At 34.1% G+C, this 13,376-nt stretch overlaps 1 protein-coding gene and 2 non-coding genes across 3 annotated transcripts in view; all 3 read right to left on the bottom strand.

The window, feature by feature from the left end:
• Window positions 1–1,314, bottom strand: part of LOC108372174 (protein translocase subunit SecA-like) — a 3,982-nt gene extending 2,668 nt beyond the window's left edge. Inside the window, exon 1 of the mRNA XM_017627824.1 lies at window positions 508–1,314. Within this exon, the coding sequence (XP_017483313.1) occupies window positions 508–1,314 (807 nt within the window). The remainder of the gene's footprint in view (window positions 1–507) is intronic.
• A 4,816-nt stretch (window positions 1,315–6,130) lies between these two features.
• Window positions 6,131–6,203, bottom strand: TRNAT-UGU (transfer RNA threonine (anticodon UGU)). Its single transcript has one exon. It is a non-coding gene; the product is annotated as a tRNA-Thr (tRNA).
• Window positions 6,204–12,242: 6,039 nt separating this feature from the next.
• Window positions 12,243–12,316, bottom strand: TRNAI-GAU (transfer RNA isoleucine (anticodon GAU)). Its single transcript has one exon. It is a non-coding gene; the product is annotated as a tRNA-Ile (tRNA).
• Window positions 12,317–13,376: the final 1,060 nt, after the last annotated feature.

Raw genomic sequence — 13,376 nt, 5'->3', positions numbered from 1 at the left:
GGTGTTGCAATTAAATATGGCACTAGCACTGCTTTTTCGTTCTTATACAAGCCAGGAGCTAAAAACATATAAAACTGCCAGATAAAGAATGGAGATGAAAGCAAGAATGCACTCATAATTGCAACCCTAAGGTATACAAAAAATGCCTCAGTTAAGTCTGTATAGATCAGGGAAAATTCTTTACTATCTTTTGTAGCTTCTATTAAAGGTGAAAGTAAGAAACGATATATGTTTTCCTTAAAATAATAACATAAACCAAAAGCTACACAAAAAAATAGAAAGCAAAAGATTATTCTCCTTCGTAATTCTGCAAAGTGTTCATAAAAAGAGATCTGTGTCATATAATAGTAACGCTATATCTAACATTCGACACGAAAAAGCCCATTCATTATCGTACCATGCAGCAATTCTGCATATCTCACCTGTAACATACGTGCTGTTTAAGTCCACGATTGCACTATATGGATTATGTACAAAATCTATTGAGACTAAGGGCTCCTCGCATACAGAAAGCACACCGCATGCTGTACTTTTAAATATATCGTTTATTTCTTTAACTGTCACTTCTTTGTTGCCTACGAACGTGAGATCAACCATAGAGACATTAGCTGTTGGAACTCTGATTGCAGTGCCATCAAGCTTGCCTTTCAGCTCTGGAATAACGGATCCAATGGTTTTTGCTGCCCCGGTTGTAGTGGGAACCATAGATAGTGCACAAGCTCTAGCTCTGCGTAAGTCCTTGTGGTTACCATCAAGAATATTCTGATCATTCGTGTAAGCATGTATAGTGGTCACGAAACCGCTTTTGATACCAACATTGGAGTGCATGATTTGTACTACAGGAGCTAAACAATTTGTCGTGCACGATCCAGCCGATATCACTCTATGCTCTTTTTTGAGCATATGGTTATTCACACCGTAAACTATTGTTACATCACTATCTGTAACTGGAGCAGAGATTATCACTTTTTTTGTGTTGTGTTTTGCAGCATCTGCATGTTTATTAAATGCGCCAGTGCATTCCAATACTACATCAACATCCCAGGGAATATTTTCAGGGTTACGTTCTTTATATAGAGAAAATCGCTTACCGTTTATTGATAGCCAATTTTCAGATTCGTTGAAATCAACATTACCATTAAATCTGCCATGGACAGAGTCATACTTGATTAAATGTGCATGATGAGCCGCACTTAGCGACCCATTTACAGCCACCAATTCTATTTGTTTGCTATACTTTTCTATTTCAAAGATAGCACGTAACACACTACGGCCTATTCTGCCAAGACCATTAATTCCTACACGTATCGTCATTTTTTCTTAATAACCCATTACACTCAATATATTATATTCCTTTACTTTTTCAAATACAAACACCTTAATTTATAAATAGATTTAATGTTAGCCAACTCATATGCTACTTTTTATAATCGCTCATCTTTGGGTGTGTTATGAAAAAGCCTAAAGAAATTATCTGTAGTAATATTTGCAGCCTCTTCTAGCTGTGTATTCCATAGTTGTGCTAGACAGTCAACAACGTGCTTTACCATTGCTGGTTCATTTTTTTTGCCTCTATATGGCTCAGGAGATAGGTAAGGCGAATCAGTTTCAACTAAGACTCGGTCTTTTGGTAAGCTTTGAGCAATCTCTCTTAGGAAGCTAGTGTTTTTAAAAGTGATTATTCCAGAGAACGAAATGTAAAACCCTAGATCTATTGCCTGATAGGCAAGCTCTTTAGATGAAGCAAAGCAGTGCATCACTCCACCAAAATTACCAAGTTTTATTTCTGATTTTAATATATCAATTATATCGCTGTCAGCATTTCTGGTATGGATCACTAAAGGCAATTGTGTTGTTCTTGCAGCCTCTATATGCGATATAAAATTTCTCTTTTGGTTTACCTTGTTATCAGATTTATAAAAATCTAATCCAGTTTCACCTATGCTAATAACCTTTTTATGTTTGGTCAACTCAACTAATGTGTTTGCATCTACGCATTCACCATTTTCTATACTACTATCAAGCGGATGTATTCCAACTGATGAATAAACTGCGTTATAAGATGAAGAAATTTGTAATAATTTTGGAACGTTATCGAGGCTTAAACATATATTGTGAAAAGCCTTTACTCTATTTTTCTCTGCTCTTGAAATGACTTCCGGTATTTCACTGTCTGTAAAATAAATAAGATGGCAGTGAGAGTCTACTATCATTTAACTTACTATTTTTAAAATCTCTATTATAGGATAAAATTCATCTATAACTGCTTCATACACTGCCTTTTTAAATGGTATAGCATTGGCTATAATATTATTTACACTTTGCCAACACCATTCTTTAAATTCTGGGTGGTCACTGTAGTTAATATTAATATCTTGATCATCCCCAAGAAATTTCATTAAAAACCATATCTGCTTTTGTCCTGAATATTGACCATTCCAGTGCTCTGGTACCATTTCTTCTGGCAAGTCATAAGATATCCAATCTTTACTTTTGGCTATTATTTCTATTTTGTTTGTGCCTACTTCTTCTAGCAGCTCACGCAGTGCTGCTTGTTCCAGTTTTTCACCATCATCAATTCCTCCCTGAGGCATTTGCCAATACGTATTGCTATCAAAACGCTTTCCTGTGAAGATATCTCCCTTCTTGTTAAATAACATTATTCCAACGCATGGACGATATTTATTTGCTGATTCAATCATTTTATCTGTTATAGAAGCCATACTAAACATTTAATTCTTAGACATTTTTTCCATTTCCTCAATGATTCTTTTTGCAACTTTTTCCGCACTTAAGTTTGAGTTATCAATCTCAAGGGCATTAGGAGGTATGAATAGTTTCTTTTCTCTTGTTCTTTCCATAGCATAATACAAATTGGTAATTTTGTTATATTGGCGTCTTTCCTCAAATTGAATACGTTTCATTAATTCTCCTATGTCGCTACAATGCAGCACTACAGGTAACATTTTCACCTGCATGCTGTTACTTAAATTTACTACTGAGTCGTATATCTTACGATCATAACAATCCCCTTCTATCAGCTCGTTGGTGAAGATGTAATGCTTTGACTTGCTATGATACTTTCCCAATATTGCCAATAAGTTTTCTCTAACTTTAAAAATACTGTTCCATAAATTATCTGGCACATTGTTACCTTTTAAATTGACTATATTAAATATAATGTCATTGAACATGTTATTTTGTACTATCACCGCATCAATAATTTTACATAGCTCTTTTGCTACAGTAAATTTGCCGCTACCTGGAAAGCCGATTAAATAGATAAGATTTTTATTCATAATATTAATATTAATAATAAATTATAATTTTATTATATACACAAAATTGTAATTGTATACAATTGTCATGCTAAAAATATAATAATAATGGTAGTTTCAGGTGACAGTAAATAGTTCATATTTAAAAATTAAAATGTATAATAATGTTATTAGATTCAAAAATATTATATGGAGTCAACAAAAAACACTATCGAAAGTATACTAGATCAAAATAAAGGTCATGATATAGTTACTCTTAATATGCATAATAGGACTGTTATTGCAAGGCATATGATTATTGTTTCTGGTGATTCAAGTCGTCATGTAAAAGCTTTGGCCGGACATGTAATGAAAGAACTTAAACAGTATGACAAAATAAATGTTGAAGGAATGGATAATGGTGATTGGGTAGTACTTAGCTTTCAGGATATAATTGTTCATATCTTTCGACCAGAAGTGAGGGAATATTACAAAATAGAGGAGCTATGGAATTGTTAATTTGTATTAGTTAAGCAAGGTTTTTATGAAATACAAGTCTGATTTTTTGAATTTCATCCAAGAAAAAGGATATCTATACCAGTGTACAAATATCACAGGATTAGATCAGCTTCTATGTGAAGAGAATTATATAGTTGCTTACATAGGCTTTGACTGTACTGCCACAAGTCTCCATATAGGCAGCCTAGTTCAAATTATGCTACTTCGCCATCTGCAGAAATTTGGATATAAACCAATAGCTTTGCTAGGTGGAGGTACAACTAAAATTGGGGACCCTTCCGGTAAAGATAAGGCAAGAAGGGTTCTGGCCATGGAAGAGATTAATCAAAATATATGTGGTATTCAAAAAGTATTAAAAAAGTACATATCTTTTGGTAGTGACGCTATAGATGCGATTATGGTTAACAATGCCGATTGGTTAGATGAATTAGGGTATGTGGATTTTTTACGTGACGTGGGAGCGCATTTTTCTGTGAACCGTATGTTAAGCTTTGACAGCGTAAAAAGTAGATTAGAAAGAGAGCAAAACTTAAGCTTTTTGGAGTTTAATTACATGTTGTTACAAGCGTATGATTTTGTTGAGTTAAACAAGAAATATGGATGCCGCTTGCAGATAGGAGGCTCTGATCAATGGGGAAATATTGTTAGCGGTATTGAGCTTGGTAAAAAATTAAACTTGCCTGAATTTTTTGGTCTTACTACGCCGCTCTTATTGAATTCTCAAGGAAAAAAGATGGGTAAAACTGAAAGTGGGGCTGTCTGGCTTGATGGCGATATGCTCTCACCTTATGATTATTGGCAGTACTTCCGCAATGTTGATGATCAGGATGTAGGTCGCTTTTTGAGACTATTTACGGAGTTACCAGAAAGTGAGATTAAGAAGTTGGAGTCTTTAAAGGGCCAAGAAATAAACGAAGCAAAGAAAATTCTAGCAACTGAAGTAACAAAGATCTGTCATGGCAACGCAGAAGCAGAATATGCAAGATCAGCAGCAGTCTCAGCTTTTGAAAATGAAGACAGTTCGCTGTTGCAAGATTACACATTAAGCAAAAAGCAGGTCGCTAATGGTATAACTTTGGTGGACTTGTTATGTATTACTGGGCTAGAGTCATCTAAGAACGCGGCAAAGCGCTTAATTCAAGCTAATGGGTGCAAAATTAGTGATAGTACTATTTGTAGTGTAGATTACGTAGTGGATTCTAAAGATTTCAAGGATAAGCCATTTATAAAGTTATCTGCAGGTAAAAAACGCCACGTTAAAGTTGTTATGGATCTGAATTCATAAAAAGCTTTTAATATTCACTTGATTTTAATATTTCAATTTTGTTATTATTAAGGAATCATTAATATGTGAGGCATATATGAACGAAATAGATTTTATTGATTACAATTCTGCAAACTCAAATTATGCAATATTCGAGGGTGTACATTTACTTGATAAACACTTCGAAATCGCAGCATATTCTTTTTATGAGGATACAGGAATTCATTCGCTATGTGGTGGAATAACAGATGATAACAATAATCAAGTAGGAATTTTCTATCTCCATTTACTACCTGTAGATTCATACCATAACTGCAGTAATAGTAAATATGTAATAGATGGTTATATAGAAGGAGATATATCTTCTCTTCTTGGGTGACGATTCACTTTTTGTATGATCGCGTAAAAATGATCAAAATCCAAGCTTGCACTGCCGATCAACACTCCTGATAAAATAGAAACACTCAGCAAGTCTTCTATGTTTGCTGAGCTAACCGAACCACCATATACAACATTCCTGTTATCTGTACATAACTTTATGGTTTTTATTATTTCAGCAATCAGATCACTATTTGGTACATAACCTGAACCTATAGCCCATATGGGTTCATATGCTATTGTATACTCACCATGCACTGGTAATCTATTTTTGCATTGATGCTCTATCACCTCATTTGCTCTGCCACTTTTTTGATCCTCTAGTTTTTCACCGACACAAATAATAGGATGTAGGCCTACTTCCAATGCAGCTTCAGCCTTAAGTTTTATTTCATTATCTGTCTCATTATTCCTTTCAGAGTGCCCAAGTATAACATAACTGCAACCTAGCTCTTTCAACATTTCTGCACTGATTTCTCCTGTGTAAGAACCTGATTTTTTATGATGACAATTCTGTGCTCCTATATTGATATTATCGCTTAGTTCTATTTTATCTGGAAATGATGTAAAAGGTGGACAGATAACCAGCTTTACAGCGATTCCATGGCTTTTTTTATTAAGTTTATTTATAAAGTCAATAAATGAGGAGCGCGTCCCATTCATCTTCCAATTTGCTATGATCAAAAAAGACATTAATTTACACGATAACGAGTGCCGGCTGTCGGACTTGAACTGACAACCTACTGATTACAAGTCAGTTGCTCTACCAATTGAGCTAAGCCGGCATTAAATGTATTAATAATATACAATTGCTGATAAATTATAGTCAACTAGTTTTTAAAAAATATGGAGCACATTTTCTCAAAGCCAAAAAAAAGCCTGGGGCAAAATTTTATTTTATCAAGTGAAACAGTAAGAAAAATAGTTGACTTATCAGGTGACTTGGGAAATTTTAACGTTATTGAAATTGGTCCTGGTCATGGTGCGTTGACAAGAGAAATACTGAAACGTAATCCAAAATGTCTATTAGCTGTGGAGAAAGATAGTAATTTAATAAAACAACACAGTCAATTACTCAGCAACAGGTATAAAATCATAGAAGCGGATGCTCTCGATATCGTAGAAGAAAAATTGGTAGAGCTTCCAGTTAAAGTAATTGCTAATTTACCTTACAATATCTCTGTACCATTACTTATCAAATGGCTGAATAATATAAAATTTTTTACTAGCTTAACGTTAATGTTCCAAAAAGAAGTTGCAGAAAGAATTGTAGCACAACCTAATTCTAAAAATTATGGTTATTTATCAATAATAACTCAGCTACTGTGCGACGTAAAAGTTGAATTTCATCTCTCCCCTCAGGAATTTTTTCCAAAACCAAAAGTATATTCTTCGGTAGTTACTATCAAACCTTTGCCTACCGAGAGATTTTTAGTGGATCGAGCAGCTTTAGCAAAATTAGCACACACTGTTTTTTCTCAAAGAAGAAAGATGCTGAGAACCAGCTTAAAGAGTGTGGTCAATAATGTAGAAATTGTGCTTAAAAACGCTCAATTAAGTGGAAATGAACGTCCAGAAAATTTAACTATTGAACAATTTTGCTTATTGGCAAATAGTTTTGTTAGTCTTGCTCTATAGCAAATTTTAGTGCTGTATGGGTAGCTAAGAGGCTGTTAGCTATCAAAGTGATAAAGATTAGAGCAGTGATCAACAATATATTGATATTTAATTCAGTGCTTGTCAGTAATTTAAAATATACAAAAGTAGGCATTAGCATCGGTAAAATTAGAATTTGTGATGTTGTCGCTGCTAAATTGCTTTTTCCGAGCATTAATGAGTGTCCGGTGGCTGATATATTAATTATTATTAGTATATTAAACAATAAAGATAACCCCATTGTAATTACGTATTTTATGTTGTAATCCAGCACTGTAATGCTGAATATGCAGGCAATTGCTGAGATTGGTATTCCAAGCAGCAACCAATGAAAGAAGATTTTATAAAAGACTGCAAGCCTGGAGGAACGTGGTTGTATAAAAATTTGTTCTAAAACACCATCATGATAATCAGATGCAAATAAATAACTTGTAGAAATTTGCAAAGTAAAAGCAGTGCATATCCATATTATTGTTAATACAACTTCTTGTTCATAGTGATTGTCAAGTGCAAATAAAGATAAACTAAGCATTATCATAAAAAGGAATATAGTATGGGTAAAATCAGTAACTTTCCTTATTAATAGGTTAAACATGCTATACTTTTAAATGTTTATTATTAATTATAGTGTTTACTGTTGTATATTATAGTCTTGTTTCATAAGATTATATGAAAATTTTATTATTTAATTGAGGTAATTATGAACGGAGAGTTGTTAAGAGTGATGCTACAAGAAGATTACACTCCTTCAGAAAATGAAGAATATATGAGTATAAAGCACTTAGAGTATTTCAACGTAAAGCTACAATCGATGCTGGATGAGCTAGAAGAACAAGAATTGGAAGAGAGCAAATATGGTTCTATCGGAGATGGTGAAAATGAAAAATTAATTAAGCGTCGAAAGGAGAAAAAAGAAAGAATCAAAGAAGCGTTGGAGAAGATAAAACTTGGAACCTATGGTTATTGTGATGGAACAGGAGAAGAAATAGGAATAGAAAGGCTCAAAGCTAACCCACTTGCTGTATATTGCATTGAGGAGCAAGAAAGAATAGAAAAGGAAAAAAGTATTTATAACACTGACGATTAAGGTCAACTTTAAGAAATTGCAAAAAAAGCTTTTCATGGGAAGTCACAACTGGTAAATTTTATCATAAGTCATTTATAATAAGGTTATGTGCTTTAATTTACCTAACATAAATAAGGAAGGTTATCCATTTATAATCATTTCTTTTATAGTATCATGTATAGCTTTTTCTATTTCTTGGGGTCTTGGTGTAACGTGTTTATTTCCAACGCTGTTGTGCACCTACTTTTTTCGTGATCCAGCAAGGGCTGTGCCAAATAATAAGGATCTTATTCTTAGCCCTGCTGATGGTGTGATTTCATCAATTGAAGAGGTTAGCTATTCTCTGTCGGAAGACAGCAAAGAGGAGAAGAAATTTACATGTGTAAGTATATTTCTCAGCGTTTTAAATGTTCATGTAAATCGTGTGCCAATATCTGGTATGGTCAAAGGAATGAATTACAAAAAGGGTAAGTTTGTATCTGCAATGAACAATAGATCCAGTAATGAAAATGAGAAACAAGTGATTGTAATTGAGTATCAGGAAGGAAAAGAAATCATTGTAGAGCAAATAGCGGGTTTTATTGCACGGCGTATCGTTTGTAACTTAGAAGTATCTCAGAATGTAAAAGCAGGTGAGAGATTTGGTATTATAAGGTTTGGCAGCAGGGTTAATATTTTCATTCCCTCTGGTATAGCAGTTAAAGTATCAAAAGGACAAACGGTTATTGGCGGTGAAACAGTTATAGCAAATTTGATTGAAAACGATAATATTCACGAAAAACTAACATTTGATATTGTATGAGTAGTGATGACGGTAACAATAAGTTACTTCCTATTGCAAAACTATTCCCAAATTTTGTGACTTTACTAGGCCTATGTTCAGGCCTTACTTCTCTCAAGTTTACATTTAATGAACAATGGGAATTTGCAGTGGTATTTATCATTATTGCTGCAGTTTTAGACGGAATGGATGGTAGAATAGCAAGAATTCTAAAATCAACTAGCGATTTTGGTGCTCAACTTGACTCCTTTGCAGATTTCTTTAATTTCGGTGCAGCGCCTGCATTTCTTCTATATTTTTGGAAGCTACAAGAAATTCAAGTTATAGGATGGATGTTAGTAATGATATATATGATCTGCATGGCAATTAGGCTTGCAAGGTTTAATATCTTATTGCATTTGGAGCAACGGGATTGGGAAAAACTTTTCTTTTTTGGTGTACCTGCTCCCTTATGCGCTTTACTTTCTGTATTACCAGTGGTAGTTACTTTTCAGTCTCAGGATTTATTGTTTATGGAACAGCTTTTTAATATGAGAAACACAGCTTGTTATTTTTTAATAGTTTCATTTTTGTCAGTAAGTCATATTCCTACCTTTTCTGCAAAACATATTTATATTCCCAAGAATTTATCTTATATATTTCTTTCATCTCTTGGAATACTTATTATATTTTTTATAAGTAAACCATGGTTAACACTACCTGCTTTGGGTATAGTGTATTTGCTTACTATTCCAGTAAGTGCCGGGCTTTATATTTACCTTTCATGCAAGAATCAATAACTATATCATATCATCTTTCAATAAATGACTTATCAAATGCTGCAATAATAGGAGTAAACAATATTGAGAAGAAAGTACGTGATTGGGTAACTATGTATACTTCTGCAGGCATTCCAGGGTATAAATATACATTTTTGAATTGCTCTATTTCTTGCTGCGGTATTACTACACGCACTGAGTAATAACGTCCTAATCTTGGGTCATCAAGAGCATCTGGGGAAATGTGACTTACTATACCATTGATTAAGCCCAAACGACGAGCACTATAAGCACTCAACCGCACTTTAACTTTTAACCCTTTTAATCCGCCGGCTGATATTATATTCTTACTCGTTTTCTGTGCTGACAATATTTCTTCTATGTTCCTGGTTTGAATTTTTGCGTTTATTACCAAGTCATCGTCTGAAGGCACTACGCTCATGATTGGTACACCAGACTGTATTACACCACCTTCTGTATGATACTTTATATCTGTAACCACCCCATCTTGTGGTGATTTAATAACAGTACGTGCTAACCCATCTTCAGCAACCATTAGCCTCTCTTTTAGATCAGCTATAGATGTACTAACTTCTTTGAGCTCAGCATTAGCTCTTTCTTGATAGTCGTTTTTTGTATTGATAATTTCTAGTTCATTTTCTCCAATTTTTTGCTGCACTTGAGATATTGCAGATCGCAAATGGCCAACCCTGCCTTCAATTTCAGCGAACTGTTTTTCTAAAATTAGAATGTGTGGTCTACCTATATGGCCACCTTCAAGCAACTGCCTTTTCATTTCTAACTCTTCATTTATTAAAGTACTTTGTTTATCGGCTGCTTCTAACTGAGAACTTAAACCTACTAATTCATCATTTAATTGTTTTATGCGTTGTTGTAGTATGCCTATCTTTCCCAATACGCTCTTTCTTTGAGAATTAAATAGCTTAATTTGATTTTTCATTACTTTATTAACAATTTCCTTGCTAGACAATTGCTTAATCTCATCAGAAAGTTCGAGGGTTGGTAAATTTCCTCTTATTGCAATCAGCCTAGCTTCTGTTGCTAAAAATGATAAAAGCTTTTCTTTAATTATACTGAGATTTGCTTTCTCATTTACGTCATTTAATAACACCAAGGGTTCATCCTTCTTAACGGCTTGGCCTTCTTTCACTAAGATTTTACTTATTATTCCACCACCTAAATGCTGAACTATCTTTCTATTGGATGATACTATAACTTCTCCGCTTGCATGCACTGCTCCGTCAATTGGAGCTACAACTGACCAAATACCGCCTATACCGAAAAAAATGAATATCACTATCAAACCAAAAAATAGCGGTCCCCATGTCACTCGTAAGACTTCGTTTGTGTGTTTGCCTTCGCGTTTTAAAATAAAGTTTGTTACTTTGTCAATGCACCCAAGTGCTTTATCTAATAATTTAGAATGTTTCTTTCTTTTACTCTTCTGCATATTAATATTATTGCTGTGGCCAAGAAGGCTTGTCAAAGAAAATCCAACTCTTGCCATAGTGCTATCTTTACGTTCACGTTAACATGAGTAACATACAGAAAGAAAAAATCTAGTACTTAAGTATTTTATCGAACTTTTAAAACATTTAAATAAACCATTTAGTAACCATTATAGATAAAAGCTACCCTTACAAGTTATTTCCCACTCTTGCTTGAACTCTTGCAGATGTTCTTTCCCTTCACATTCTGCAAGTAACTCCTCTACACTTCTGTTATAACTTTCAGTGGTTATTCTACCTTGATGATGCATAAATCTTAGGTAAATTAGGTAAGTGTTTGCTACATCTGTTTCACAGTAGTCTCTTATCTCTTGTATCTTACCATTGTCATACAAATCCATAACCTGTGATCCATCAACGCCAATTTTACCAGGCAGATTAAATGCTGCACAAACTTCATTCATTTTGATCCTTGCAGAAGCTCCAAAGTCAGAGAGAGATTCTAACAAATCACAATGCCAATCACTACTGTATCTTTGATTATAGCTATTCCACTTATCTCCAGCCTTATGAAAATATTCTGCTTGGATGCCGTGCACCATAGCTCTGTATTTCAATACAGGAATATCAAAAGTGCGCCCATTAAATGAAACTAATCGAGGCTTCTTCTCTGCTATATAGTTAAAAAAACCCTTTACCAAATCTTTTTCGCTAGACTGTGGTGTTCCGCCAGATCTAATTTCCTCCAATTTAAAGACTTCATAGCCACTTTGATAGCTAATACTGCAAAGTAAAAAGCTGATTACTACAACTTGATGAAATGGCTGGCGTAAGAAATCATTTTGTCCATTTGTGATCTCAAGATGATATTTTGTCAAAGCATCTCTTCTCTCATGAACGTTACTTTTATCGCTAATATCAAGCAAATTTTTGCAAGAATTAACATCTGGTACAGTTTCGATATCAAATACTAGTAAAGAGTTAAACATAACGCAGTTAAATTATTAACGATAATCTTTGTAATTTAATAATATACCATATAACAACGTCTTAGTTAACGACTGGAAGTCGATGCTAAATTTAACCTAGAGATATGGGCCCAGGAAGAGTTGAACTTCCGACCTCACGCTTATCAGACGTGCGCTCTAACCACCTGAGCTACAGGCCCCTATGTTAAGCTGAAATCTCAATAGGAGTTACGTCAATAAAAGTTTTCTTGTTTGCTGACCTTCTAAAGCTAACCCAACCTTCTATTTTAGCGAAAATTGTATGATCTTTACCCATACCAACGTTTTTTCCAGGATGAAATTTTGTACCCCTCTGGCGAATAATTATATTTCCAGGAATGACTTTTCCATTTTTCTTAATTCCTAATCTACGGCCAATGGAATCTCGACCATTACAGGAACTACCACCTGATTTTTTAGTTGCCATATCCTATACCTCTTATCCAATCTCATTGATACGAAGAACAGTTATATACTGTCTATGACCTGTCTTTCTACGGTAATTCTTTCTTCTTTTCTTTTTAAAGATTATAACCTTTTCTCCTCTACGCTGCTCCAACACCTCAGCTTTAACAGTAATATTAGGTGAATAGGTTAACCCATCATTTGAAAGACAAACCACTTTTTTGATTTCTACTTCTTTCCCTTTTTCAGCTTCTAGCTTTTCTACCTTTATTATACTACCTTTTTTGACCAGGAATTGTTTTCCTCCTGTTTCAATTACCGCAAACATGATAAATATAAATCTGATTATCAACTTCAATTGTAGGGAATATCATATGCAATGTCAACACAAACTTGCTGTAAAAATCGGACTGGCCTTTTTTAGAGATACACATATATAATTATACACAGATTTAAAAATACTACATGAATAAGTTAGCTAACTTATCAAATTTAGACGAAGAGATATGTAAACTTCCACATAATCTTGAGGCTGAACAGATGCTCATAGGAGCTATGATTCGCGATAATAGAATATGTGATGCGGTGGAAGATATGATCACAGCAGAAAGTTTTTACGATCCACTGCATCAGAGTATCTTTACTCAAATATCTAAGACTAGAAAACATGGGATTGTTGCTAATGAGCTGAGCTTAAAGATGTTTTTTGAGAACAATCAGGCATTTACAGATTGTGGAGGTGTTGAATATTTAGCAAAACTTGCAGCAAAAGCAAGTATCGCTCTTGATATATATAGTTTAACCAAAATAATTCGT

This window comes from Rhagoletis zephyria, unplaced genomic scaffold (assembly GCF_001687245.7).
Source record: "Rhagoletis zephyria isolate East Lansing unplaced genomic scaffold, Rhagoletis_zephyria_1.1 Rzeph_scaffold_05505, whole genome shotgun sequence".
In the NCBI taxonomy this organism is placed as follows: domain Eukaryota; kingdom Metazoa; phylum Arthropoda; class Insecta; order Diptera; family Tephritidae; genus Rhagoletis; species Rhagoletis zephyria.
This window is presented reverse-complemented; position numbering and strand designations above follow the sequence as displayed.